General features: G+C 39.2%; 1 protein-coding gene across 3 annotated transcripts in view; it reads right to left on the bottom strand.

The window, feature by feature from the left end:
* Positions 1 to 2,409: 2,409 nt before the first annotated feature.
* The window catches only part of ptpn3 (protein tyrosine phosphatase non-receptor type 3), a 30,298-nt gene continuing 5,872 nt past the window's right edge, over positions 2,410 to 26,835 (bottom strand). Inside the window, exons 3-26 of one of the 3 annotated variants that reach the window (XM_088998759.1) lie at positions 24,295 to 24,429; positions 23,272 to 23,314; positions 23,080 to 23,161; positions 22,921 to 22,965; positions 22,769 to 22,821; positions 20,788 to 20,905; positions 20,601 to 20,688; positions 20,413 to 20,501; positions 20,264 to 20,327; positions 19,335 to 19,537; positions 19,145 to 19,270; positions 18,907 to 19,068; positions 16,911 to 16,989; positions 16,747 to 16,824; positions 16,607 to 16,663; positions 14,279 to 14,435; positions 14,030 to 14,190; positions 12,744 to 12,834; positions 12,558 to 12,619; positions 12,327 to 12,473; positions 10,653 to 10,781; positions 6,404 to 6,549; positions 5,376 to 5,511; positions 2,410 to 2,974 (exon numbers count right to left, since the gene is read on the bottom strand). In XM_088998759.1, the coding sequence (XP_088854885.1) occupies positions 2,900 to 2,974; positions 5,376 to 5,511; positions 6,404 to 6,549; positions 10,653 to 10,781; positions 12,327 to 12,473; positions 12,558 to 12,619; positions 12,744 to 12,834; positions 14,030 to 14,190; positions 14,279 to 14,435; positions 16,607 to 16,663; positions 16,747 to 16,824; positions 16,911 to 16,989; positions 18,907 to 19,068; positions 19,145 to 19,270; positions 19,335 to 19,537; positions 20,264 to 20,327; positions 20,413 to 20,501; positions 20,601 to 20,688; positions 20,788 to 20,905; positions 22,769 to 22,821; positions 22,921 to 22,965; positions 23,080 to 23,161; positions 23,272 to 23,314; positions 24,295 to 24,429 (2,526 nt within the window). In that variant the 3' untranslated portion in view covers positions 2,410 to 2,899. The remainder of the gene's footprint in view (positions 2,975 to 5,375; positions 5,512 to 6,403; positions 6,550 to 10,652; positions 10,782 to 12,326; positions 12,474 to 12,557; positions 12,620 to 12,743; positions 12,835 to 14,029; positions 14,191 to 14,278; positions 14,436 to 16,606; positions 16,664 to 16,746; positions 16,825 to 16,910; positions 16,990 to 18,906; positions 19,069 to 19,144; positions 19,271 to 19,334; positions 19,538 to 20,263; positions 20,328 to 20,412; positions 20,502 to 20,600; positions 20,689 to 20,787; positions 20,906 to 22,768; positions 22,822 to 22,920; positions 22,966 to 23,079; positions 23,162 to 23,271; positions 23,315 to 24,294; positions 24,430 to 26,835) is intronic. The other 2 variants (XM_088998760.1, XM_088998761.1) reach the window with 2 other exon arrangements.

Here is a 26,835-nt window from a genome sequence, read left to right as displayed (position 1 = left end):
TGAACTAGTAAAATATATAATATTTAAATAATAACAACAGCACAATGTAATAAGATTTGTCCACCTGTCTACCCTAACCCACGCCCCCACCTACCCCTCACTGCTGCGTGTGTCTGTAATTTCCCCTCCCTCCTCTACCACGGATATCGACCAATCACGTGCGGCTTTAACCGAAGACTGGGGCGGGGAATAGAGGACAAAAAAAGCTCCGGCTCTTTGTTAGGAACCGGTTCTCTTCGTTCACTTCAGAGATTCGGCTCTAAGCACCGGCTCGTTCGCGAACGACACATCACTACAAACAATGCCCCTGAGTGTTGCAAAGTTAACAAGCTTGCCGTTAGTTACATCGTAAATTTTCACTCGTTGTTTGCCTGTTAAAAGTAAGATAGGGTATAAAAATGAGTGGAGTAGCTGGATAAAGTAAGAAGAAAAATAATATCACTTTCATATGGAATGAAAGTAGGAGGTTTTTTTTCACGATGACATTTTCAAAGTGCGTTTGTCTCGTCTGGCAGTTATCAGAGTGAACACAGGTAATGGCAAAAAATGCACATAATGATGTTGTGTTGTGTAATATATGGGATGATCCAGCAACATAAATTGCAAGAATCCTCAATATATTTCTCAATAAATATAATAGGTAGATCATTTTGACTTGGTCTTTTCAAAAGTAGCTTCTTCTTCACTTTTTTGGATTTTCCCTTCAGGGGTCGCCACAGAGAATCAATGTCCTACATCTAACCCGGTTTTGTGCATCCTCTTCTCTCACGTTTTTCAAAAGAAGCTCCCATGTTGAAAAAGTGTGAGCACCCTGACCTAGGCAGGTCAATCGGAGGAGGTTGGCGACAAGGTGTCAAAATTCTCCAAAATATTTAGACTCCCTGCTAACTAACCAGTGACTGATTTTAAGTGATTATCCCATATAAAACATTTTAAGTGTAAAACTTTTATGTGAATCATTAAACACATTGGAAAATACATTTCACAAAGAACAATTCAAATCTGCATTGTATCATAGTACCTTCTAAAATTTATCTACAGGTAACATCCGATTTACGACCGAGTTCCGTTGCGACAAACCGGTCATAAGTCGAAATGGTCAAAATCCATTAAAAATGTTGAATAGAGAATCAAAGGCTAAATGACTCGCAAACTCTGGTGCCATCACACGGTCAATTGCTGTGCAAGAGTGAGATGCTGGCTGGCTGGCCAAAATTGTTGTACACGTTGCCGGCCTGCTTGCGCGTTGCGGTGCGAAGCGTAGAATTTAAATTTTAAAAATAGGCTCTATAGGTCGTGGTCGTAAGTACGGGTGGTCGTAAGTCGAGCTAGTCGTAAGTCGAATGTTATCTGTATAAGGAGATGAATAATAATAATAATACATTTCATTTATAAGCACCTTTCAAAACTCTCAAGGTCACTTTACAGTCACGGGATTAGTTTTTCTATGGGTGAGCAGCGGCAGCCACATGCGCCAGCGTCCACTCAACCTGGAATAACTCAAATAGTCACTGCCAGAGTCATTGTCGTAGAAGACCATGATGCAACCCTTCAATTTTACATTTATTGTATAATTATATTGATTTATTTAATTTCATTGCAGAGGTAAAACTAACATGCTGATTTCCAAATTGTATTTTTCTTTAAAGTGAAGATTTTTTTAAATTTTGTGTTATTATCGAGATGACCAAAATTTAGCTGCAAGACTGTCATCAGAGTTGATTATGAGTGGACTATTTATAACTATGTGGCAAATTGTTTGTGAGGTCACAATTGAGACAATATATACTGTCGCAGCTTGGAATTGAAGCGGATTTCCGTGTGACAGGAGATGTGTGACAATCTCTTTTCGTCAATGAATGCTACAGCTTCGTGTTTGCTTTAGCTTGTAGCAGACGTGCACATTTCACCATGATGTCCGTGATCCACTGGTGAAAAGGACACTTTGATCCTCTCCTCTTTCATCTAGAACTGCTTCATACAACAAAGAGGATGCAGAAAAGTGGTTACAATTGAATGACTGTCTGGGTCTTTTGTGTTGTGTCACATTATTTGTTATTTAGTTTTTTTGTTGTTGTTGTTTTGACTTCAAGATGGCACCGCGACAGTGGCTGCCTTCACAGCGGGTCCTGTATTTTGTTTTTCTACTTCTTCCTTTCCTTTCAATACTTTTCTGCTGTCAAATGTAAATTTATCCACTGCGAGACGAATAAAGGCTAATCCAATCCAATCCAATAGTAAAAGTGCGTGCAACTCCCCGCAAGACAGGACCATCAAAATCTGCTGACGCCAATCTAGCAGAGTAGAAATGTAGAGGCTAAGTGCTAGCTTTTCTCAGGTTTTCAATTCAGTTTGAGGTGTGGATTACAATTTTAAAACGACTATCCTAAAAAAAGAAGACAAAGGGCATATAAATCAGTGTTTATTTCATGGTGAGAATAATTTAAGTGAAAAGTGGTAGCAACACCACAGTACCCCACACAGTATCTTCTGTAGTATACAGTCAGTACATACTTTGGCTCTCCTACTAAAAGGCACGCATATAAACTACATATTATAATAATTCATCTGCCTTTTCGCTCAGTCATCCTGCAGACGACGCCAATTTATTCCTGAGCAGCTTTCATTCGTTTTGTGTATCTCACTCAAAGCTCGTTTGACGCTATGGGCAGAACGTAAGGCAAGACGAGTGTGAGACTCAAAGTGTCCTATTTGATCTTGGCTACATAGCTGACATCCAGCTGCGCTTGGATGCTACATTATTCGTATCCAGACCATGTAGCGGCCCCGCAGGTACAACAGAGGTTAATCTCTTGTGGTGCTTGTCAGCCCCTCGGTGGGAGTCGCTCGAGTGGAAGTGATGAGGCTAAATTTCCCCTGGTGCCGATTCTGATTTGGGCTATGGGTTCTTAGATTCCCCTTGCTTCTCCTTGTAGACTCTCAGAATGGCCTCACACACGAACTGGAATTGACACTGCAACAAATCAAATAAGTAGTGAGAGACCAAAAAAAAAAACGACAGGCAATAGTCATAGAAGTGTATCTCATGCTTCATGTCATCACAAAGAGGGTACGGAAAGTCCTGAAGAATTAATGACTCTCTCTGTGTCTTTGTGTTGGCATATTATCTGTTATTTTTGTTTTTATCCCAAGATGGCGGCGCGTGAACACGCAGCGGCTCCCCTCTGCCTCCCGGCAAATTGGTGCGTTTTCGTGTTTATTATGTTTGTTAAGTCATTATAAGTGCCTTGCACGCTGCGTCTGAGAGGACAGTAATTTCATCTGTGCTATATGTCGTGCATATTAGCAGTGTCTTGAAACTCATGACAAAAAGTTAGCGGACAACAGGGCAGACAACTCTCAAAAGTTGCCATAAAGTTGCCTGCCCCATTTTTCACAACTTGAAACACAATAAGACGACTAATCGCAAAAAAATATATATTTTTTTTAATTAAGGAAGTACCTACCACAAATGCTCCCTTGCTTAATTTATGGTAAATATCCCTTGCTGAAGATTTTGCTCCGGTTGTCGTTTCTCGTCATGGTGCACAACGCAAATTGCCAAACGAACTCGGCACGGCAGCCAATCAGAAGCCTGTTTCATGCTTCGGACTATACCGTGACTGTAAAGTGTACTTGAAAGTTTTGAAAGGCGCTTAGAAAGAGGAGTCCACTTGTTTTTCTAGCAATTTGCTTGTAGCTTTTGCTTGATTGAATAAAACAAACGTTTGATTTGGGGAAAAAACTTTTTTTTTCCATGAAGAAGTTGTCGGCCATCCGGGCCGACACGTTTAGAAACGTAAAAGTTGTACGCCCCGGGCCTCCGGGCAGACATTATTTCAAACACTGATACTAGCATATTTGACAATAAAGCTGACTTTGACTCTTTTCGCTCCATTGTTTTTGAAAAATGATTCTAATTTAAGTCCCTGAAAAAATCCCGTTAAAAATGTTTAACTTTTGTAAATAATTAAGTAATAAGTAAGTAATACTTTGCAACAATGTTTTTTTTTGCGATTAGTCGTCTTATTGTTTCTCAAGTTGTGAAAAATCGGGCAGGCAACTTTATGGCCAGGCAGTGGTGTTCGCTAACTTTTTGTCATGAGTTTCAGACACTGCTTATAGTTATTAATTATTTCTAAGCCACCATGTTAAAAAAAACATTTTATGTGCCACAAAAAAAAGAAAAAAAACAGACAGCATTCAAATGCGTATATCTCATTTCGGTCCATTTTTGTCAAAATGTTTTTGAAAACATTATTCTAATTGAAATCCTGGAAAAAAAAAATATATTGTTGAAAACATTTAAGTTTCATAAATTTGCAGAACGGGGAAAAATGTTGATCATGTCTTATGGTTATTAATGATTTAAAAGCCACCTGGTTAAAAAAGATACATTTTATGTGCAATGATAAATAAATAATAAATAAAAAAAATACATAAATGGGAACATTCATAAGCGGGTATCTCATTCAGGACCATTCTTTTTTTGGTTTTGAAAAATTATTCTAAGTTAAGTGCTGGGAAATTTTTTTTGTAAATTTGCAGAACTGAAATATTGTATTGATCCAAGGCTTATAGATATTGTTTATTTGTAAGCCACCATGTTAAAGAAATAATAAATTGTATGTGCCACAATAAATAAATGAATGAATAAATAAATAAATAAATAAATAAATAAATAAATAAATAAATAAATAAATGAATAAATAAATAAATAGCAGGCGGCATTTGTAAGCGTGTTCACCTTTTTTTTTAATTATTCTAACTTAAGTCCTGGGAAAGAAAATTTGTATTGATCAAGGGCTTATAGATATTAGTTATTTAAAAGCCACCATGTTAAAAAAATAATACATTTTATGTACCACAATAAACAAATAAATAAATAAATAAATAAATAAATAAATAAATAAATCTCATTCAGGACTTTTTTGTTTAGTGCCGGGGGAAAAAATATATTTTATGAAAAATGTAAATTTGCAGAATTGAAAATTGTATTTGTAAATTTGCAGAATTGAAAAATTGCATTGATCCAATGAATGAATGAATGAATGAATGAATGAATGAATGAATACACATTATAGATATTAGTTATTTGAAAGCCACCATTTTGTGACTGTAAAGTGACCTTGAGAGTTTTGAAAGGCGCTTCGAAATGAAATGGATTATTATTATTATCCAAATAATAAATTTTATGCGGCACAAAAAAAAGCGATAAATATATTTGTATAAAGCACCTGAGGTTTTTTTCGCACACATCCACCCTCGAAAGGATTGATAAGGACGCTGGTTTTGACCGTGAAACATATTCTCTCTTATTTCCCGCGACATTTGGACAAATGTTCCTGGAAACAATTATGTTTGGTCCAGAGTACCGTGGTCTGAATCATCATGGCTCGCTGATCTCTCAGTGTTTTGACAATGTCCAGCGGGAACACCGGTAACCCCTTATCTAACAGCGTCAGAGCCGTCTCCATGGTGATCAGAACACCTGTCCGTCCAATCCCGGCGCTGAAAGAAAAATATTCTGCTTGGAGCGAATAGCGCTGGGTGCACAGTGGTGGGGGTGTGTCTTCAATTGGAATTAAAGGACAACCGACGTCTCCAGACAAGTTGTGGCCATAATTTGTAAAATGGCTTCAAATTACTTCTACTGAGCGTATTTTACAAAGATTCCACCACATCTAGCTATATTTTACGTTTTAAGACTCGCGCTGAATATTCATGAAGTCTTGTTTTTGAGTTGGTGACGAGTCCGTACGTGACGTCACTGAAGGAACACCCCTGACCGAAAAAAAAAGACACATTGTAGCAGTCCTTCCATCACGTCAATGTATTTTGCTGTACTTGTTTGGTCTGCAAACCTCGTGTTGCACCAAAAAGCCGCCAGAAGAGGGCGACCAAGCCCCATGGAAGGAATTTATCAGCCTGTGGAAACGGGCTGATTCATTCCTCACAGGAGCTTGGACGCCATTTTCTACCTCTTTTTGGGTGATACATTTCCCCCCAATGTTGCCTCAAAATAGCACGGAATAAATTATTTAATCGATTGCAAACATGTATGCTTTCCTCTTCAGAACTATTTGAATCATATTCATAACTGGATGTGTAACAAGACAGCATATTCTCCGAATCTGAAGCCATTGTTTTGATTCTCCAGCAATGCAAGATGTCTTGGCGTGATGTCACGAATTGGGGGCGGGACTTTCTGAAAATGCGCAATTCGCAGCTCAATTTTTAGCAGATTTTGGACACTTTAAGTCATTTTTATTGGTGTTTTGCATTTGAATAAAACTATCATACTCCGTGTTTTGGGTATTTTAGATGCTATAAAGCATTTTTCTGATGTCAGTTACGAAACAAAAAACTGATGTCGGTTGTCCTTTAAGGAGGCGGGTGTTACCTGCAGTGCACCACGAGTGGCTCTTCGGCTCGTCTCCTCTCCCTGGCTGAGCTGATGAACAGCAGGAAGTCGGAAGGGTCATCAGGTACACCGTGGTCAGGCCACGCCACGTATTGCAGGTGTGTGACCGCACGCTCTTCACCCCGCTGAGTACATACATCAAAAGAAGATCATGAGCGAGACTGAAAGCAGTAGAACATATCTGTTCCCACATTGGATTAAAATGTGAATACTGTACCTCTGATTACATTTTTGGTTGTTTTTGTGTGTGTTTTTTTTTTTGTCACAGAGTTATTGTGCATTGTATGGAACGGATTGTTTTTCAGCATTTTTGGCCACGATATTTATCAAGACGAAGACTCTGCTGAGCCATATGCCAACACTGTTTTTGATTTGGGAAGAATGTCAGTGCCATTTGACTGTCATCGCTGGACATTGTGCTTTTTTGTACCTGTAATGGACACACAGCCCCGCTTTGAGGAGCCTGCGATGAGAAGAAAGGAGCGTTGATGGGTATGTGGAACTGTCGCGGCTTGGAATTGAAGCGGATTTACGTGGGATAGGAGATCTCTTTTCGGCAATGGATGCTACTGCTTCTTGTTTGTTTTCAACATTTAACTTGTAGCAGATGTGCACGTTTCAGCGTGACGTCCCTGATCCACTGGTGAAAAGGATGCTTTGAGCCTCTCATCTTTCATCTAAACTCCTTCATATAACAAAGATGGTGCAGAACGTGCTTAAGACTCTGTGTCTTTTGTGTTATGTCACATTATTATTATTTTTTGTTGAATTGACTTCAAGATGGCACCACAGAGTGGCTGCCTTTACAGCAGCTCCTGTATTTTGTTTTTCCACTTCTTCCTTTCCTTTCCTCTTATTTTCATCACTTTTCTGCTGTCAAATGTAAATTTCTCCACTGCAAGACTAATAAAGGCTAATCTAATCTAGTCATGCTTTTCAGGTTATTAAAACATTATTAAAAAGTGTGTTTGAATGATTACAAAAAATTTTTCACAACAACTTTGAGTTTAGAATTAGAGGTATGAATAGGTTTGAATCTATAAAAAACAAAAATCATATCTCAGGCCAGGAAAAAAAACTATATCTTTTTTTATTTTGACTTCATGTTACACCAGCTCCTATGTTTTGTTCTTCTACTTCCTTTCTTGCTTTGCTTCTATGAGTTGGGAATTTCTCCATTGTGACACGAATATACATTTTATTTTCCTACTTCTTCCTTTCCTCTTATTTTCATCACCTTTCTGCTGTGAAATGTAAATTTCTCCACTGCGAGACTAATCCAACACCACACCCGATGTTAACAATGAAACATTTTTGTGACTTAATATACCAACTAAACTGGAAGTCTTACCACAATGACTTAGTGCGGCATGTAAGAACAAACAAACAAACAAACAAACAGGGTGTTGTCAGCACATGTGACCCTGAGGTAAGATGATAAAACGCGTGGTGACGATACAAATAAACAGGTGGAGGGGAACACAGAAGAGCTGAGTTGAGTGTTTTTTTTTTTTTTTTTTTTTTAATCCAAACAGGCGTACGGCCTGTGACTTCACGCAGGGATTAACTAGCACCGCCAGAGTAACAGATGGGCCAACGCAATAGTATTTGTGCATGCATGTAAGCACGTTCATACATCATGCATCCTTGAGCTTTGTATGGGTCTCATGGGAAGTTCATGTGGACAATCCAGTCTGATTTTATGACGAGGAAGAGTGCGCACCATGTAAACCCAACCGTTCATGCGTCTACTTGGACGTTGCTCGCTATTTACTACCTGTGTATACATCAGTCCGCCTTACACGGAAATGAGCATATTTTGGCTGCTAATAATTTCCCATGGAGATCGGACATATGGCGCGACCGTGACACGTGTAGCAGCAAACCATCGCCGTGTCATCTCTTTTAAATCTTCTCAGGCAACAATGAAAGTCAGTGTTCGATATCCATTGCGTATGATTTATCTGTGCTTGCCATTCAAGGTAAAACACCCCTCCCTCTCCTCTTTTCAAGCATTAATGCAAAATGCACCATGGCCTTTTGGTGTTTCATTTAACGTGAGTCACATCCTGCACATGTCCCCTGATGGATTACATAAATATCATTCTGATGCTGTGATATTATGACTTCTATTAAGCCTGTTTCAGATTTATATTATGAAAACCTAGCCCAGCAGTACCTCCTTTGTTTTTTAACCCCCGATGGGCTGTTGGGTATACATTAGCAACCCGTGTAGTACCCAAAGTTGCACACAACTTTCCTTTGGGTAAGAAATGTATCCACCCCTGAACATGTGGTAGAGAATAGACAGAATAGAAGTGAACAGACACAGTCTGTCAAACTGTCATCTTCATGTAGGAGATCTGGCTTTGGACTAATTTACGACTTGGTAAACTCCTTCACAGGAAAAGGTCATGAGCCAGTTTACAAATCGGTTCATGGAAAGGACAACCAATTAAAATGTCTATGTTCTGCTGTTTTATAGTTGTTGGTGCTTGGGATATCCAGGGATGTGATATTCAAATTAAGAAGACTATGATTCAATCATGTGTCACTTAAATTTGCATGTACTCGCAATAAATAGGTTGGCAGAGGGCTGCAGATGTTGGGCGTCAGTCATGAATGGCTGCGTCCCCTGCCGGCAGTAAGAGGCAATCTTCCTGTGTTCAAGCCTTTGTTCACAGTGTCCGACCGAACATCTCTGACAATATTAGAGAAACCTCTCCCAGCAGTGCCTCCGTTTTTTGGCGATACATTAGCAACCTATGTAGTACCCAAAGTAGCGCACAACTTTCCTCTGGGTAAGAAATTCACCCATCCCTGAACATGTAACCATGGTAACATTTTGTGAAGAACATAGCTGTTTTGTGATGAAGAAACCTGCAGCAACTGGCTCGAAGGAGTGAAGATATGAAGGGAGAGGACAAAGCAGGGGGTTAGGCAAGGAGCTGTGCAATGGGTGAAAACCCACCCATTTAAAATTGCACTGTGTAGCTCACTCTCTTGTTTCTATTTATAATTATTTTTTATTTATTGCATTCTATTTGTGATTGTATTTTATTTATTATAGTACCTATGCGTGTCTGTGACTGTAAAGTGTCCTTGAGAGCTTTGAAAGGCGCGTATGTAATGTATTATTATTATTAAATGTAAAAAAATGTAATGAGCAACATATTCAAGGTTAGAAATAAAATTTGATGATATACATGACAAGGCCTTGATCATGCTGGCTCACCAACTCCTGAAAGGTGTTGATAATGTTCTTCAAAGCTTTTACGTGCTTGGTTCCCCAATGTCGCCACAAAATGGAAGCGGAGATGGCAAGAATGTTGAGTTTAGCAAGTGTCATGGCCCAGTATTTTGCATCATAATGCTTAGCAGACAGAGAAAACAGCAAATGAGTGGTGTTAGAGATGGAAAAACACAACACTTGCATACCTGCCAACTTCTGAAACCAGAAAAGATGAGTAATACGCTGCGGTCCAGGTTACTGCGCATGCGTAGGAAGCTGTCTGCATTTCCGCTTGTTAGTGATTTTTTATCATTTGAAATAATGTACGGCGTACAACAACTTTTATACGGGAATTGTAATCATTCATACGAGAAGCTAGTAGCCAAGGTTGAGAGGCATGAAACTCAAACTTGCGTCATTTTCACCTTTTCTTGAGCAAAGTCTAACTCCTGGAAATTCTTGGGAGTATTCCTCACGAAACGATTGTAGTTTTCTTTTACTTTTCACACTGTTTGTGAATTTTTCTCCGGCAGATGTCATTACACGACAATGATAAAAACAACGCCAGCTCTTGATTCCAGTAATAACGAGCTGTCACTAGAGATTCCAGGAAAGACCCGTACCACGCGCATGCACAATTCATCTAAATGAAGCTAACAGCTAGCACTGCGCTGATCGCCTGTTCTCGTGTTTTGAATTAACGTTGAGTAGAGTATTTACAATTATGACAATTTTTGATTTATTGTTTTCATTGGAAACCGTAATTTTCATTATTAACCCATAACCCGGAATGGGATAATGAAAACCGTAGTTTTTACGGCAAAACCTGAGTAGTTGGCAGGTATGCCTAATGCTTAGCAGTCAGAAAAAGTAGAAAAAGCGCAGAAAATGGTGGTAGAGCTGAAAAACACAACACTTGGGTGACAAAGTGGAGAACAACAAAAAAAAACAACAGGTTCATTTTGAAATAAGAAAAGCAATCTTCTACAAGTGTACCTGAGTGTGTGTGAGGGTGAATTTCCGTGTCACATAGGCCAGGTTGCACTCCTCCGAGTGACACTTGACTCGCATGTGTCCGTAATCCTTCACTTCGGGTGGATGCGGCCAGTACTGGTGACATTTGGTCTGTAAATTCATCACAGCAAGTGGTGACTTGGATGAGTTTGAATCAGATATAGGTGTTTGTTTTGTTTTTTTACATGCTCAAACTGGTCTACTGTATGTTTAAAGACTTGAGAGGAATTGGGAATTCATGAGCAGTAGGATGTGAAGTGATTGTAATGTCGCTGCACGTACATCTTCACAATGGAAAATGTCAAGGTACTTCACGATGATCAGAAAAACGAACAATTAATGAGCATTTCAAGTTACCAAGCAACAGTCACAGCATGAAAAAGTGCGCTACATTTATCCAAGACCACTTTTGGAAATCTACCCAACAGAAAGCAAATTACTGTCGTACGAACAAGCGAGGCAGCGAGTCAATAATATAAGCCATTTCTGCTTTTTATAACTGCATGATCACCATAATAGAAGACAAAAATGTAACTAATTCACTACCAGACGATGTGCAAAATTATGTCCACTCCAGTGCCAGGGTTTTTGTGATTTTCAGTAAAATTGCAGGACCAACAGAATACAGGTAACATCCGACTTACAACCAGCTTGACTCACGACCACCCGTACTTACGACCTCCAGACCCTATTTTTAAAATTTTAATTCCATGCCTGGCACCGCAACGCGCGAGCAGGCCGGCAACGTGTACGACCAATTTGGCCAGCCAGCCAGCATGTCACTCTCACACAGCAATCGACCGTGTGATGGCACCAGAGAGAGGGGAGTTTGCGAGTCATTTAGCCTCCGAGTCTCTATTCAACATTTTGAATGGATTTCGACTTACGACTTGACTTTGGTCAGAACGGAACTCGGCCGTAAGTGGGATGTTACCTGTATTGACTTTTATGACTACATAAACATTCAATGCAGCGTAAGAAACCTTAGACTATCTTCTTGCATCAGAAAAAAAAGTTCATGTCAAGCTTATTTCATTCTAGAGTTACATGCAGTGGAAGTGAGGGCGGAGGCAGAGGCAAATGCTGCCCCTTTTCAATTTTTTCGGGTTTTGATTTTTCTAGTGGGGATGCCAATGAAGCGCTGTCAGACCTCTGGCAATATTTTTCCCTTCCACAAACGGGCAGCATTTGCCTTTTGTCCATGTTAGCGCTTTGTGACAGCTTCAACTGTTGTTAAAGTGCTATATAAATCAATATGTATGTATTATATTGTATTTTGTACAGCCGCCCGCATTTCAAGCTCAGATAACTCCAGACCCATATCATTTAGGAATTAACGTTTTTTTCTGATGAAATAAGAGGTTTCTAATGCTGTATTGAATGTTTCTGTAGTCCTAAAACTCAATATTGTGTGGGTCCTGCAATTTGAGTGAAAATGACAAAAACCCTGGCACTGGAGTGAACAAATTTTTGCACATCGTCTGGCAGTGAATGAGTTAATAATCCAAACAGGCATTTCGTTTCTCATAAAAACCCCTAAACACAACATGTTTGAATGACCGGCATTTCCATGGCTGTTTCCTCATTATCATTTCCGAGAAAATACTTTTCATCCTCAGCATTGAAATGCGGAGGCAAAGGGAGTCGCATGCATACCCTTCCTCGCTCTGTGAGAGTAGTAAGCATGATAATGGTGTGTGACTGCTGCTCCCAAACACTCTGCCAAAAGTGAGTGCAGGTCTGCGGCAGTGGACCCTGAGCTGCAACGTAACGTAAACACTCCCCAGACACTGGAGGTGCCACCTAAAAAAATAAAAAAGAGACAAACACACATTTATTGTCCATTCATCCATTCGAGAGCTATAAATGCATCAATTGTATGAGCACCGTGATATGGCTGGCATTGATGTAGTCCTCCTGGCCCTGGAGGGTGACTCTGGTTACATCATCTGCATGAAGAGTGGGGATATTCACACACCTCACCAAATAAAAACGTGCCTGCTGCTATATCAGGGGGTTGTAATGTAAGGTGGATTGGGAGGAAGCATAAAAGGAATGGAAAGAAGCACTTACAAGGTAAAATGTCCCTATAGCGATTCTTGTCCATGTTCTTGGGAAGTCGAGCGCAGCTTAGCGTCAAGCCGGGCTTCCTCCGGTATAAATTCTGGGGATGATAAGAATGCAAACGAATGAAAATTTATACATAAACAACAACTACAAATCCCAGAGTATGGTGGTTCTCAGTGAGGATGAGGGACGGCATTGGTCCCAAAACAATTGATTTAAAGGACAACCGACGCCTCGGACAAGTTGTGTCCATAATTTGTAAAATCACTTCGACTGAGCGTATTTTACAAAGATTCCACGGAATAGAGCTACGTATATTTTACGTTTTAAGACTCACGCTGAATATTTAGGAAGTCTTGTTTTCGAGTTGATGACGATGCCTGATGTGACGTCACGTCTGGAACACCCCTGACCGAGAAAGCGACACACGATGCATTTTGGGTACTTTGGTTGGTCCGAAAACTTTGTGTTGATCCGTGTTGATGGCGAAATTAGAAGGAAAGCACATAAATAATGCGATGGTGAATCGTGTGTTGCCCCAAGACTACTATTTGATACTAGTTGACACAAATTCCCAGCAGACATATCAGCCCATTTCCAACAGAGCTTGGGCGCCATCTTGTGCATTTTCCGGGACGCTACATTGGAGTCCAGATGCCTTTCTCTTCAGAACTACAGTAAAGTCTCGTTATATCGATATCGGATATATCGATAGTCCCGGTTATATCGATACTATTTCTATGCACGCATGGAGAAAATTACATGCAAACAGGGTCGGATATATCGATAGTCCCGGTTATATCGATATTTTTTCGGACTCCCTTGAATATCGATATAACGAGACTTTACTGTATTTGAATCATATTCATAACTGGATGAGTAACAAGAAAGCATCTTCTCCGAATCTGAAGCCATTGTTTTGATTCTAGAGCAAGGCAAGACGTCCTGGCGTGACGTCACGAACAAGGGGCCGGGACCTTCTGAAACTCGCCATTTCCGAGGGTCATTTTGAAGTAGTTTTGGGCCACTTTAACTCATTTTTATTGGTGCTTGGCATTTGACTAAAAATATTAGCCTGCGTCTTTTGGGTATTTTAGATGCTACAAAACGTTGTTCTGATGTCAGTTAGGAAACAAAAAAAATGGTGTCGGTTGTCCTTTAATTGATTTTTACTGTTTCTGAATATGCTTTGGTTTGCAAATCTCAAGCAGGAATCCGACAAATATTTCTGATCACTGTACTGCAAAAATGTCACTGGCGTCATAAAATCTATGTATTTTTAACTCAAATACCTCAAAGTGGAAGCACAGAGTTCCTGACTGAATTCCTCTCTCCACCTGTCGCATCGATTCATCCAATGTCGTGACCGGTTCTGGCTTCCCGTCTCCTTGGGTTTGACTGGTGAGAGTGAGGGCAGGAGGCGGCAGCAGCAGAGCCGGTGTGCGGCCAGGACCTGGAATGCGAGGACAATCGAGCGAGTCACCCGTGAGACTTTTCCTCTGCACATTTTCTTCCATTTATTTGCATTTCTACAAGCAGACCTTTGCGTTTGATGAGCAGGGCCAGCTCTCGGGAGTGTGACTCTCTGCTAGCCCGTATGAACATGACCACCTGGTCGTGTGTGTGTTCAGAAATGTCTCGACCATTGATGAGCACCACCTGGTCTCCTTCCAGCAGTTTGGGCTCACATCGACCGGCCTGGAAGATTTTGGCATGTTAGAGTTCTTGTTCAGCGGGCCACGTAGTGTGACATGTCCTATGTTATCATTCGATTGTTTCTTCTCCATTGACCAATAGGAAGAAAGTGCTCTCCTACTTGCTCATTGGGTCCATCGACGGACCAAAGTTGAAAGAAACAAATAATTATTGGGAAGGTGTCCAAAACTATATGACAAAAAACAAGTCATATTGTTTGAGAAGGTGAATACGCCGTATAACAAGGTGGGTCAAGGATAATAAATAGTTGAGAAGTTTACCTTTAAATGTTTGGTTCTATTCACATTTTAAACCATTCACTGCCAGACTTGTGCAAAAATGTGTCCTCTCCTGTGCCAAGGTTTTTGTCATTGTCACGTGAAATAAAGACCCACAGAAGATTGAGTTTTAGGACTACATAACCATTCAATACAGTGTTGGAAACCTTAGACTCTCTTCTTTCATCAGAATGAAAGAGTTAATGGCTAAATTATATAGGTCTGAAGTGATACGAGCTTAAAATGAAGGCAGCTGTCCAAAATACAGGGTGATCCAAAGTAATACCTACTCATGAAAATTTCAATTGTGGCTTTGATTAAAAAGTTATTTATTTAAAATTACAACCACACATTATTCAGTTTATGGAAGACAATTCAACAGAGTTTCAGCTATTTCTGTCAATTTTAGTGAATTTATGGCTTTCCCAAGATGTGTTCCAAATGTCCACCATTTCGTTGCACATGAACCTGTACTCGTCTGACAAAGTTGTCACTCACTTTTACACACTCCTCTTTAGGGAGGGTGACCCAAAAAGATGCGTCCTACTGATTCCCTCACTGCAGCAATCTTATTTCCCGAATGAGGAATGTGTAAAAGTGATTGACAACTTTTTCAGACGATTACAGGTTTGCTTGCCACGAAATGCGGGACGTTTGGAACACATCTTGGGAAATTGAGCTGAAACTCTGGTGAATGGTCTTCCATAAACTGACAAATGTGTGGTTGTAATTTGAAATAAATAGGTTTTTGATGAAAGCCACAATTGAAATTTTCATGGGTACGCGTATTTTTGGTCATCCCGTACAATGCAAAACATGGATATTGGTTTATATAGCACTTTAACAACAGTTAAAGCTGGAACAAAGTGCTAACATGGAAAAAAGGGAAATGATGCCCCCTCGTGGAAGGGGAAAACATGGCAAGAGATCTGGCCAGCGCTTTATCGGAACCCAGGCAAGAAAAAACAAAACCCGAACTAATTCGGGAATGGTGATCTACGTCATATTTTCAATTCCCGAAAAAATCTGTGAATGGCAGTGAATGAGTTAACAATTTCCAACAAAAACACTAAGTGATATTATTTCTTGTTCAATATTTTTTAGATGTTCTCTTATTTTCTACTTCCTTGATGTAACATTTAAAATTGTGGCCTTGATAAAGCTGCTCTAAGATTGCAGAAATGACTCACGCGTGAAGAGAACCTCCTGAGAGTTTGGTCACAATTACCTGGCAGGAAGTCGCGAGTGCTGAAATTACTCACCTGCAAATGTTCATTTTAGTTGCATGAAAAAATATTCCAGCTGAATCCATGAAACGCCAAGATGATGTGAAATGTTTCAAGCTTATGCAGATTTACTTTTGCTTATGTGAAAAATGACCTCGATCGAGACATATATCAAAAAGATTTTTTTTGCATTTTTCTTTACTGCGGTGGCAGATGAGCTGCAATCTATATCAGCCTTCTTGGCCAGAGGCAAGATTCACCAATCAATGCCTTATATGTGAAGTCATATTGAGCCACAACAGGTCTCGCGACTACTGTCACGACTCCACCCCCCCCCCCCCCCCCCCCCCCCCCCGTAGAAGAAGTAGTGCGTAACCCCAGCCTCTAATGTACCGCCTTATAAATAACGTGGTGTTGGAAAACTTTTACATACTGTATTTATATTTTAGATTTGTTTTTTTCATTCATTGTAGGTGCGCCTTATACTCCAGTGCGCCTTATATATGGAAAACGTTTGAAAAGCCACCATTCATTGGGGGTTCGCCTTATACTCCGGTGCACCTTATACAGCAGAAAATACGGGGGTCAAATGTGGTTCAAATATTTTTTAAGTGCAATCATTTTGCAAGATTCATTCCCAAAGTGTGTGCTTGCGTCAAATTGGTCTTACCGGAGAGTCAGGTTTAACGTGGGATATGGCAAGAAGCATCTTTTGATCCACCCCACCCTAAAATGAAATGAAATCGTAAGAGTGGAGTAACAAACACACAACAAAAGCCGCATAAGGGAATACAAACGTTTTACACTTACTTTGACATTAAAGCCAAACTTGCCCTCATGATCAGGAGCGATGCAAATCAGAAGTAGGTCACCGTCGCTGAGGGCCTGCTGAATAAACAGTCATAATTACAACACAATTAATACAGTACAGCATACGTACTTCAGGGCGTGGGCAATTACAGTTAATAAAATACCTTGTTATTGTACAGGGAGATGTTGATGCCATCGTCTTCAGTTATACTGTCATCGGTTTGCAACAAGATATCATCCAACCTTTGATTATGGAATATAATAACAGTGAGGAAATTCATTACTTGAGATGTTGATTAAAGAAGCCAATCAGGAAGTGGAAACCTTGCTATAGTTAATCGATGAAAACGTTTCTTCAGCCGTCATCTGTACTTCTTTCAAAGAAGCCGTCATCTCTACTTCTTTGAAAGAAGTACAGATGACGGCTGAAGAAACCTTTTCATCGATGGACTACTCCTGTATGACTGAGAGCTTACACAGACGTCTTGCTATAGTTAAAGCAATTGCAGTTGGCTAAAATAGACAGATAGATGGATTGATGGAGTAGATGGAGTTGATAGATGCCCCACTTGTATTGTGTTTTTCTTTCCTTCAGGGTAAAATAATGGAAGTGCGTATTTGTTCAAGAGGATGACGAATATAATGACACATTGAGGCATGGTGTCTACATCACGGGGTAGCCTTATAGTATACCGTATATGTATATGTGCACACTTTGCAAGCACACAAGATGAATTTCAGCTTTTAAAGCTTGTAAATGACATGCCCCTTCCTACTTGAAATGTTGCTTTATCACATTATGACAGTGTAGAGTGACAGCATAATTGCGCCAACTGTTGAAATCACAAGAGGTTATGAGGAGATAAAACGTCCTATGGGGGATGTGGTAATGGGGAAAAATATCTAGTTATCAACTGTATCTATCTATTGTATCTATCAACTCTATCTATTCCATCGATCCATTTATCTATCTAGCGCGCTAGTTAGCGAGGTCGCGAGTTAGCTAGCTAGCGAGTTAGGTAACTAGCTAGCGAGTTAGATAGCTAGCTAGCGAGATAGATAGATAGCTATCGAGCTAGAGAGCTAGCGAGATAGGATAGCATACCTATCTTAATGATTAATTTTTTGCCACACGCCGGGAACATTAAAAAAATGAATTAAGGGACTTGGTTTCTGATGCTTTGTCTCACTTTTAGTGTTCAAATGAAGCCATTTAACAAAAGCAAGAAAGCCAATGAAGTTTATAAGGGGACGCCACTTAGCAAAAACAAACAAACAAACAAACAAACAAACAAACAAACAAACAAACAAACAAAAACAAGAATGCTTAGACAAATCTACAATCCAATCGTTTCAATTAAAGTAAGCAAAGTTGCGCTATTGTAATTAGAGGAGGGGGGAAAAATCAATTTAACGGAACGCTGCCAAAATTGACTTGATCCATGTCTACATCCATATCTATCAAACCAATGAACTGCGATGGCAAATATGTCACCTCTGTCAGATAAACACTTGCTTGCCTGACTGAGTTGATGTTAAAACAATCATCCACTCCCTCCACATTTTTTGAAAGAGGCAGTCAATCTGCTCAAGCGAGTCCCTTGTGGAGCAGTTAATTTTTATCTTCTCCGACTTCTATCATTGCTTCATTTAACAAGCATATCCTTGAATTGGACAGGAGCTATTTGTTCTGAAGAGGATGATTTCAAACTCTCTCAACTAGGCTTGATGTGATTTTTGGGATCGATCAATGAGTTTGGGTGAAAAAAAGCAAAAGATATACAATCACCGATTCTACGCAGTTCCAAAAAAATATGTACTTTTGAGAGTTTTCGACACAAACCTTTCCACTCCCATGAAATGCGACGCGGCTAAAAATAGATCCGTTTTCGGCCTCACATATACACTAGAGTAGCATAGATCAACCCTCCTGTGCTTATTTTGAGGATCAATAACATCATTGATAGATTGAGCAAATTATGACATTAGTAGAACAACAATTTTTGCACTAAGATCAAAATAGATTGGGATGACCTCGACTATAGAGAAATGCATTCAGAATCAAAGTTCACAAACTGTGAATATGCAAAAATTTGTCAGTTACGTGAAAAAAACCTGTCGCGATAAATAATAAGGAAAAAAATTAAATACTGTACGCACTGATGTAGCGAAGACTCCCCTTCACTGTCCTTGCTGCTACTGACGGATGTCCTGTAAGTGTAGAAGACGTCTTCACCCTCGGACATGTCTTTCAACTCACTGTTCAGCTCCATGGATGACGGACGAACTTTATGGATGCCGTGGCGAACACGAGTACTCCGCCTGTCTCAGAGACATATATCAAAAAAAAGATAATGATGATTCCAGAATTCAGTCAAGTGAGATGTTGCACATGTACCAGTTGGGTGTGCTGGGGGGCGATCGTGACGGTAGGCTCTTTGTCTCTAAGTATTCTGATGAAATGGACCGCCGCAGGACTGGGTTCCACACCATCCCGCCCACCACACGTTGACAAACGGGACCGCTATAAGTTATGAAAGTGGCGTTTAAATATATACCTTGAATGATGGACTAAAAGAAAAAGGCACCTTTGGTTTTTACTGTTTGCCAGGCCGAGGTGGTGTGTTATCAACTTCCTGTAGGATTGAACTGTGTTGTTGTTGTGTTTGGGGCTCCTGGCGGTGCGGTTGCAGCTGAAGAAAGAGTGATGATCCACACAGGAGCGCCATAAGTTCTTACAGCTCTTTGCACATAGCAGTGTGAGCGAAACTTCACAGTCTTGGGTCTCCCCCTGCGGAATCGTATATGCTTCAAGGTCAAAACATCAATACTGTTGCATTAGCACAGAATAAAATATTGGGGATGCAACGATAGCAGTAACAGTATCAAAGCAAAGATGCTTTGCTTCTATGAATGGGGAATTTCTCCATTGTGACACAAATATAGGTTTTCTTAACTGATCTTTTTTTAATTTGTGTGAGAATCAGGATAAAGCTGCTGATTCAAAAAACTACTTCAACTGTATTGAGTGACTCTGACATAAATGGAATACATCCCTCCACAGTGACATCATTGGATTGGACCATGCGTTCTTTTTTTACTTTTATAACCAGGAAGTATTGGACATAATCAACAAACACTTACACTTATGGTGACAGCCTTTGCCATTGTTGAGGTCTGTTTTCCTGACATTTTTGCAAGAATTGGCTATAATAGTGATCACACACAATATGTTTTATGCTGTCACACTAATTGAAATTATGTTCTAACATCGCATTGGTGGATTCAGAATTAAGCCAATTTTTTAAAGCATTCTCAGGAGGCTCGCATTTCATGCAACACTGCCCATTGCAGTTGTCTAAAATTGATGTCAAGGTGCCCTCGGGCTTACGCAGCCAACGTCACAGGTCACATCGAACCTATTATTGCAAAGAAATTTGTTGACTTGAGTTAACCTTTAAAGACACACAATGGCGGTTTAGGATTAACTCACTCTTTGCAACAGCAAAATACTTACATGTTTACGTTTGAGATGCATAAAGAATCGCTTCCTCTTAAATGAAATCTTGATAATGTTCCCCCTGCATGGGGACAATGTTATTGAGGTCATTTGTAGTGAACTTGAGAGTAAAAGAAAACAAATTGATGAGCACTGCCATGACTCACCAAGGGAAGAAACTAGAGCAAATCATATTACAGAATATTGCAACACCACTTGATGCCAGGCCCACCATAAGAGAGGCATTGTCGGTATCCTGGAATTGAGAAAGAGAACCAAGAGTGTCAGACAAATGTCAGCCATGAAATAAAAGTGGAGCATGAAATGACCATTTTGATGCAAGAGGCGATGTTACCAGAGCAGCATGCAGCTCCACTCCATAAAGCTCCAACGTCCGTGCGGTGTTGAGGAAACACAACTCGGCCTCACTTTTCTTTAGACCCCTGAGGTGAACACACGCAGACAGGTGCAGTACGAGTCAATCAACCGACTGCAAATGGATGGCCGAAGGGCTATGAATGGATGTTGTTGAATCACGTTACTTGTGCTTTGGGTGAAGGTCCTCCACTTTGGAAACAAAGTTTTCATCCTGCTCAGGGATGAAGTGGTACTTGGACAGGTAACCGTTTTGCTGGGATGGACTGTGATCCCCCAGCTCAGCTATTGGTCAAACATAAGTATTCCATGAGATGACGCTTGTATGCTCCAATGGCAAATTTCTTAAGATGCTCTTTTTAGTTAATTAAATCATGGGTTTGGACTATAGATTAGAGAAAATACATTACGTTAAAACGCTTTTATAAGGTTGTTCTGCACTTCCACAAAATTGCCATGTAACAATTACCATATTTTCCAGTGTATAAGGCGCACCCAAAATCCTTGATTTTCTTCAAAAGATTACCCTGCGCCTTATACGCCGGTGCGCCTTATGTATTTTAAATCATATTGCAGCCACGACTCCATTTCACCTCGTAGAAGAAGTGGGGTGATGTGCATGCTGAGAGATAAAATGGCATTTAGTTTCAATAATCCCTTAATATTACCATATTTTCCTGTGTATAAGGTGCATTGCAGTATAAGGCGCACCCCCAATGAATGGTGTATTTTCAAACTTTTTCCATGTAGAAGGCGCACCGGACTATAAGGCGCACCTTCAATGAATGAAATAAGTTTTCCAAATATAATGTATAAATATATAAATGTTTTCCAAGTATAAGGCACACCTCCTTGTAAAGTGCTACAGTGGAGGCTGGGGTTACGCACTACTATTTCAACTGGGGGAAATGAAGTCGGTTGTTATGGCTCAATATTACTTCATATATAAGGCGCACCAGCGTATAAGGCACAGGGTCATCTTTTGAAGAAAATTAAACCTTTTGGGTGCGCCTCATACACCGGAAAATACGGTGCTTTGCAAGGTGGATTTTCTTTCTGGATTTTGCCATAGTTTTCCGTTTTTGGCACATTGATTGGAAATTGAATTATTTGCGCTTTTTGCTTGTTTTTGTATTTAGTGCCTCAAGAAAAACTAAATTTGTTTATTTTTGAAAAAATTAAGGACAAAACATTCCATGTAAACCACTAAGGAAGTGAAAGCTTGAAAGAAGGATCTCTAAAAATTATATTTATTATTGTATTGTGATCAACTCTGATAAAACCCAGGAATATTTTTTCGTTCAAGAAGAAAATACCACACATTATACTATTCTGCAATTCATATTTTGGTGTTTGACACCAAAAAAAGTAAAATTAGGGCGAATTCTGACTGTTTTATTGACATTCCCTTTAGCTAATGGATTGATAATATAACCACAGCCTATACTCTAGTCTAGTGCCTTATATATGGAAACTTTTTTGAAACATGTCATTCATTGAAGGTACGCCTTATACACCGGAAAGTATGGTAGGCTCATTTCCATTCAAGATAAAGTGGTCACATGACCAGTGGCACCATTAGAAATAATAACCAGCCTCACATAGAGCTAATCCGCCAATGTCATGATCAGGTAGACTGGTAGAAAATTAAGAGCCACTTTCATGTGACAGCCTGACCAACATCCCCCACTGGTGTGATACTATGATTACAAAGCCAAATGATACTTAGAGCTGCATCCGATTTTGATGGATGCACAGATTGCCATTGGCTTACAGCATTAGCTTACAATGGGTGTCACATGTTTGATATTAACTCATTCACAGCCAGACGTGCAAAAGTGTGTCCCCTCTAATGACAGGGTTTTTGTCATTGTCACTCGAATTCAAGTCACGAAAAAAAAAATTGTGAATGGAAATGGATGAGTTAAATATGTGTCCATAAAAACTGTATTAGCAAATGGACAAGAATTATCAAAGGCACACACCACAGGGGAAAAAAAAACTTTGTAGAAAGTCTATTGGAGTATTATCGCTGTGGCCCAATACTTTGTTCACATTTGTCAAGAACTCGAGAGCACATTCAAACAGTGTGATTATTCACACAGCTGTTAGGAAGTCATTAATCACAGGTTACTGTGGGAGGCTTACACTGCACGGCGTAAGAGGCCAACACGACAGCTGAACTCAGCGGGCACTGCAACCTGCAATCACGGCGACACAATAAAGCAGCTATAAAAAAAAAGTGTACAGAAATGGGCTGGATGGTGATGGTTGCATTCGGGCTTGTTTTGCACACTCACCTGCCTTCTTTAATGTCACTCCTGATTTGGAGAAAGTAAAGGTTCCTGCGGAGAACAAAATGAAAGAGATTTTAGAATTGGAAAGAACTTTTTTTTAGATAAAATGTTGTGCTTACCAAACACAAAACAAAATAAACTAAAGGAAAAAGAAGAGAGCACCTTGTCTGTTCATGTTGTAGAGAGTTGGGATCGGAAATGAAGAAGCGCACTCTGAAGTTTAGGTAAAAGGGAGACGCAAGACCTGCAGAGAAATGTCATTGTGTCAGTGCTGTCATCGCATCGCCTCTATGGAAATGTAAAAATGTTCTTTGGAAATGGGAAAAAAATGGCAATAAATTGCCTGGTAAACACCTTTGATCTGCTTCTTAAAGGGTTTCTCAGGCTCCAACCATCTCTATAAGAAAGAAATGTGTTCAACATAATCGCTTAGAAGGACAGAAAAAAGACAAAGCAAGCAGGCACTGTGTTTCAACAGAAACAAGTCAAGAATTATTTTATATCCATGTGAATATCCTTGAAAATGTTTTTTGTTGTGCCTTTTGTCTGCTAAAATATTCAATAAACATGAAAGTGGGGTTGGGGGAACAGCAACAACACAGTACAGTGTGTTACAGTGGCTGGCTATCAATTTTAAATAAATAAATATATGGATAAATAAATAAGTCAATAAATACATAACAATATATTAATTAATCCAGTGAGAAATAAATAAGATGTCAAATAAATAAACAGATACACAAATAAACAAACACACAAATACCTAAGTAAGTCAATAAATAAATAAATAAATAAATAAATAAATAAATAAATAAATAAATAAAGATTTTAGAAATAAATTAAAAAACAGATACACACGGAAACAAACAAAAAAATAAATAGATACATAGATACATAGATAGATAAAGAAATAAGTCCCTTTCAAATTTCTCCGTTGTGGGACTATTAAAGGTTTTCTCATTCTGATGTAAATAAATAAATAAATAAATAGATAAATAAATAAATAAATAAATAAAAAGAGATAAATAAATAAACAATCAAATAAACACATTAATACAGTGATAAATAAATAACTAACGAAATAAACAAATAAATAAATGAATAAATAAATAAATAAATAAATAATACATTTCATTTATGTGCGCCTTTCAAAACTCTCAATGTTACTTTACAGTCACAGGATCAGTTTTTCTGGTAATAGTAATAAATAGCTAATACACATGATTGTATCACATGGGTAAGAGCTCCGAACTACATGAACATTTAATTAATTAATTAATTTTAATGACATAAATAAACAGATACACAATAAGCCAATATACAAATACATAAATGAAGGGGAGGGGGCATGAGGTTGAGAAGAGTGTGCGCACGTACGGGAGAGTGTGTGTTGGCCATGATTGAGGTAACGGCTGTGCTGGAGTCTCTGATCTGGAGACTGAAGAGCTGCCTCTCCTGTAGGCCCAGGTGGTCACACACTTGGTCCAACAAAACCACACCTTCATCCTGCTTCTGAAAACACAGACATGACATGAAATGCGGCACGTTTGCATTTACATTTACAGTACTAAACAATTGTAATGTGTGTCTAGGAGATTTGTGACAAAGAGAATAATAATAATAATAATAATAATAATAATAATAATAATAATAATAATAATATCAAAGCTCTCAAGGACACTTTACAATCACAAAACAGGGACATTTTGCTTTTCTTTTCTTTCATAACTTTGCTGCTGTGAAATGTAAATTTCTCCATTGCGAGACTAATAAAGGCAAATTCAATCCAATCCAATCCAATCCAATAAATAAAACCGCAGATACAATTATAAAAAGAACAAGAGCTAAAACCGTACAGAGAATGTGATTTTAAAGGACAACCGACGTCTCCGGACAAGTTGTGTCCATAATTTGTAAAATGGCTTCAAATGACTTCTACTGAGCGTATTTTACAAAGATTCCACCGCATATAGCTATATTTTACATTTTAAGACTCGTGCTGAATATTCCGAAAGTCTTGTTTTTGAGTTGGTGACGAGTCCGTACATGACGTCACTGAAGGAACGCCCCTGACCAAAAGAAGGACACATTGTAGCAGTCCTTCCATGCTGTCAATTCTTGTTTGGTCTGAAAACCTCATGTTGCGCCAGAAGAGGGCGTCCAAGCGCCATATAAGGAATTTATCAGTCTGTGTAAACGCAATACACTGTCATGTCTACAAGAGGTCGCCATTTTCTTCGGCCTCTTTTTGGGTGAGACATTTACCCCCAATGTTGCCTCGAAATGGCACGGAATAAATTCTTTAATCAATTGCAAACATGTATGCTTTCCTTTTCAGAACTATTTGAATCATATTCATAACTGGATGTGTAACAAGAACGCATATTCTCCGAATCTGAAGCCATTGTTTTGATTCTCCAGCAATGCAAGACGTCTTGGCGTGACGTAACGAACTGGGGGCGGGACTTTCTGAAAATGCCCAATTCGCAGCTCAATTTTTGCAAATTTTGGACACTTTAAGTCATTTTTATTGGTATTTTGCATTTGAATAAAAATATCATACTGCGTGTTTTGGGTATTTTTTATGCTATTTTATATTAGTTTTTTTCTGATGTCAGTTAGGAAACAAAAAAGTGACGTCAGTTGTCCTTTAAATACGTGGGTTATGAGATGGGATTTGAAGGTGGGAATAGAATCAAAAACGACAGGTACCCAAACGGAATGATTTAAGATCTTCAAAGTGTCATCTGTGGGTCAAAAATGTCATTATTTTTTCATTTTATTTTCTATCCGCAGCTCTTTACAATCACATCAGTCACTATGTCAAGAATCCATCTGTGTAAACTGTGTAAGAATCATTTTTGAAAGAAGCAAATTGATTATTTACTGCAGCCGATGTTATAAGGGTCCATTGAAAAAGAACACAGTGTTTTTTTATATTGGTATTCATACTAATATAAAAAAAAATATATTGTATTACCCTGTTGAAAAGTTCAAAGTCCCTGAACCTTAGCGTTGTCCTTCATGTGCTTATACAATACAATACATATTGATTTATATAGCCGGTTAACAACAGCTCAAATTGTGACAAAGCTCTTAACTTGGACAGCTATCATATACAGGAAATAAAGCAGTCGCAAAGATAGTAGAAAGCACCAGGGAGTAAAACCAAGATCAAGTCGGAATCATGCTGAGTAAAAAGCCAAAGAGTACAAGTGAGTTTTGAGTAGGTGCAGTACTGAAGCAGGAATAGAAAGTGTGAACACAAACTATTCTATATACACTTTTCGCATCTATTTCAGCCATCTTATTTGAATGGCTGCATATGACTTTGGTGTAAAATCTGCCCCCAGATGAGGCTATTAGTTAATCCGATTGGCAAAAAAAGCCTTAACATATCTGTTCGACAGATATTATTCCCCCAGTGGTACTTTTGCCCAGTCTAATCAGTATGCATTTTATGCGGAGGGGTGTAAAATAATTCCCTAAACAGCTTTTGGACTACATGGCTGAGGAGGAAAAATGCTACAGTCCTCAACAAGAAGTCCTTAGTAGCAGATTATGAAACTGCTGCATGAGTATTACTTAGCGAGAAATGTCGGGAATAAAAACTGCGGGAGGTGAATGTGTCCTTGACAGCTCAACCCATTCACTGCGCGACATGTGCAAAAATGTGTCCACTCCAGTGACAGGGTTTTCAAATGCAAAACAACAATAAAAATGACTTAAAGTGTCCAAAATCTGCAAAAAATTGAGCTGCAAATTGGGCATTTTCAGAAAGTCCCGCCCCCAGTTCGTGACGTCACGCCAAGACGTCTTGCATTGCTTGTGAATCAAAACAATGGCTTCAGATTCGGAGAATATGCTTTCTTGTTACACATCCAGTTATGAATATGATTCAAATAGTTCTGAAGAGGA

Source organism: Hippocampus bargibanti, linkage group LG06, assembly GCF_051943395.1.
Source record: "Hippocampus bargibanti isolate YZ-2025 linkage group LG06, ASM5194339v1, whole genome shotgun sequence".
Taxonomy (NCBI): domain Eukaryota; kingdom Metazoa; phylum Chordata; class Actinopteri; order Syngnathiformes; family Syngnathidae; genus Hippocampus; species Hippocampus bargibanti.
This window is presented reverse-complemented; position numbering and strand designations above follow the sequence as displayed.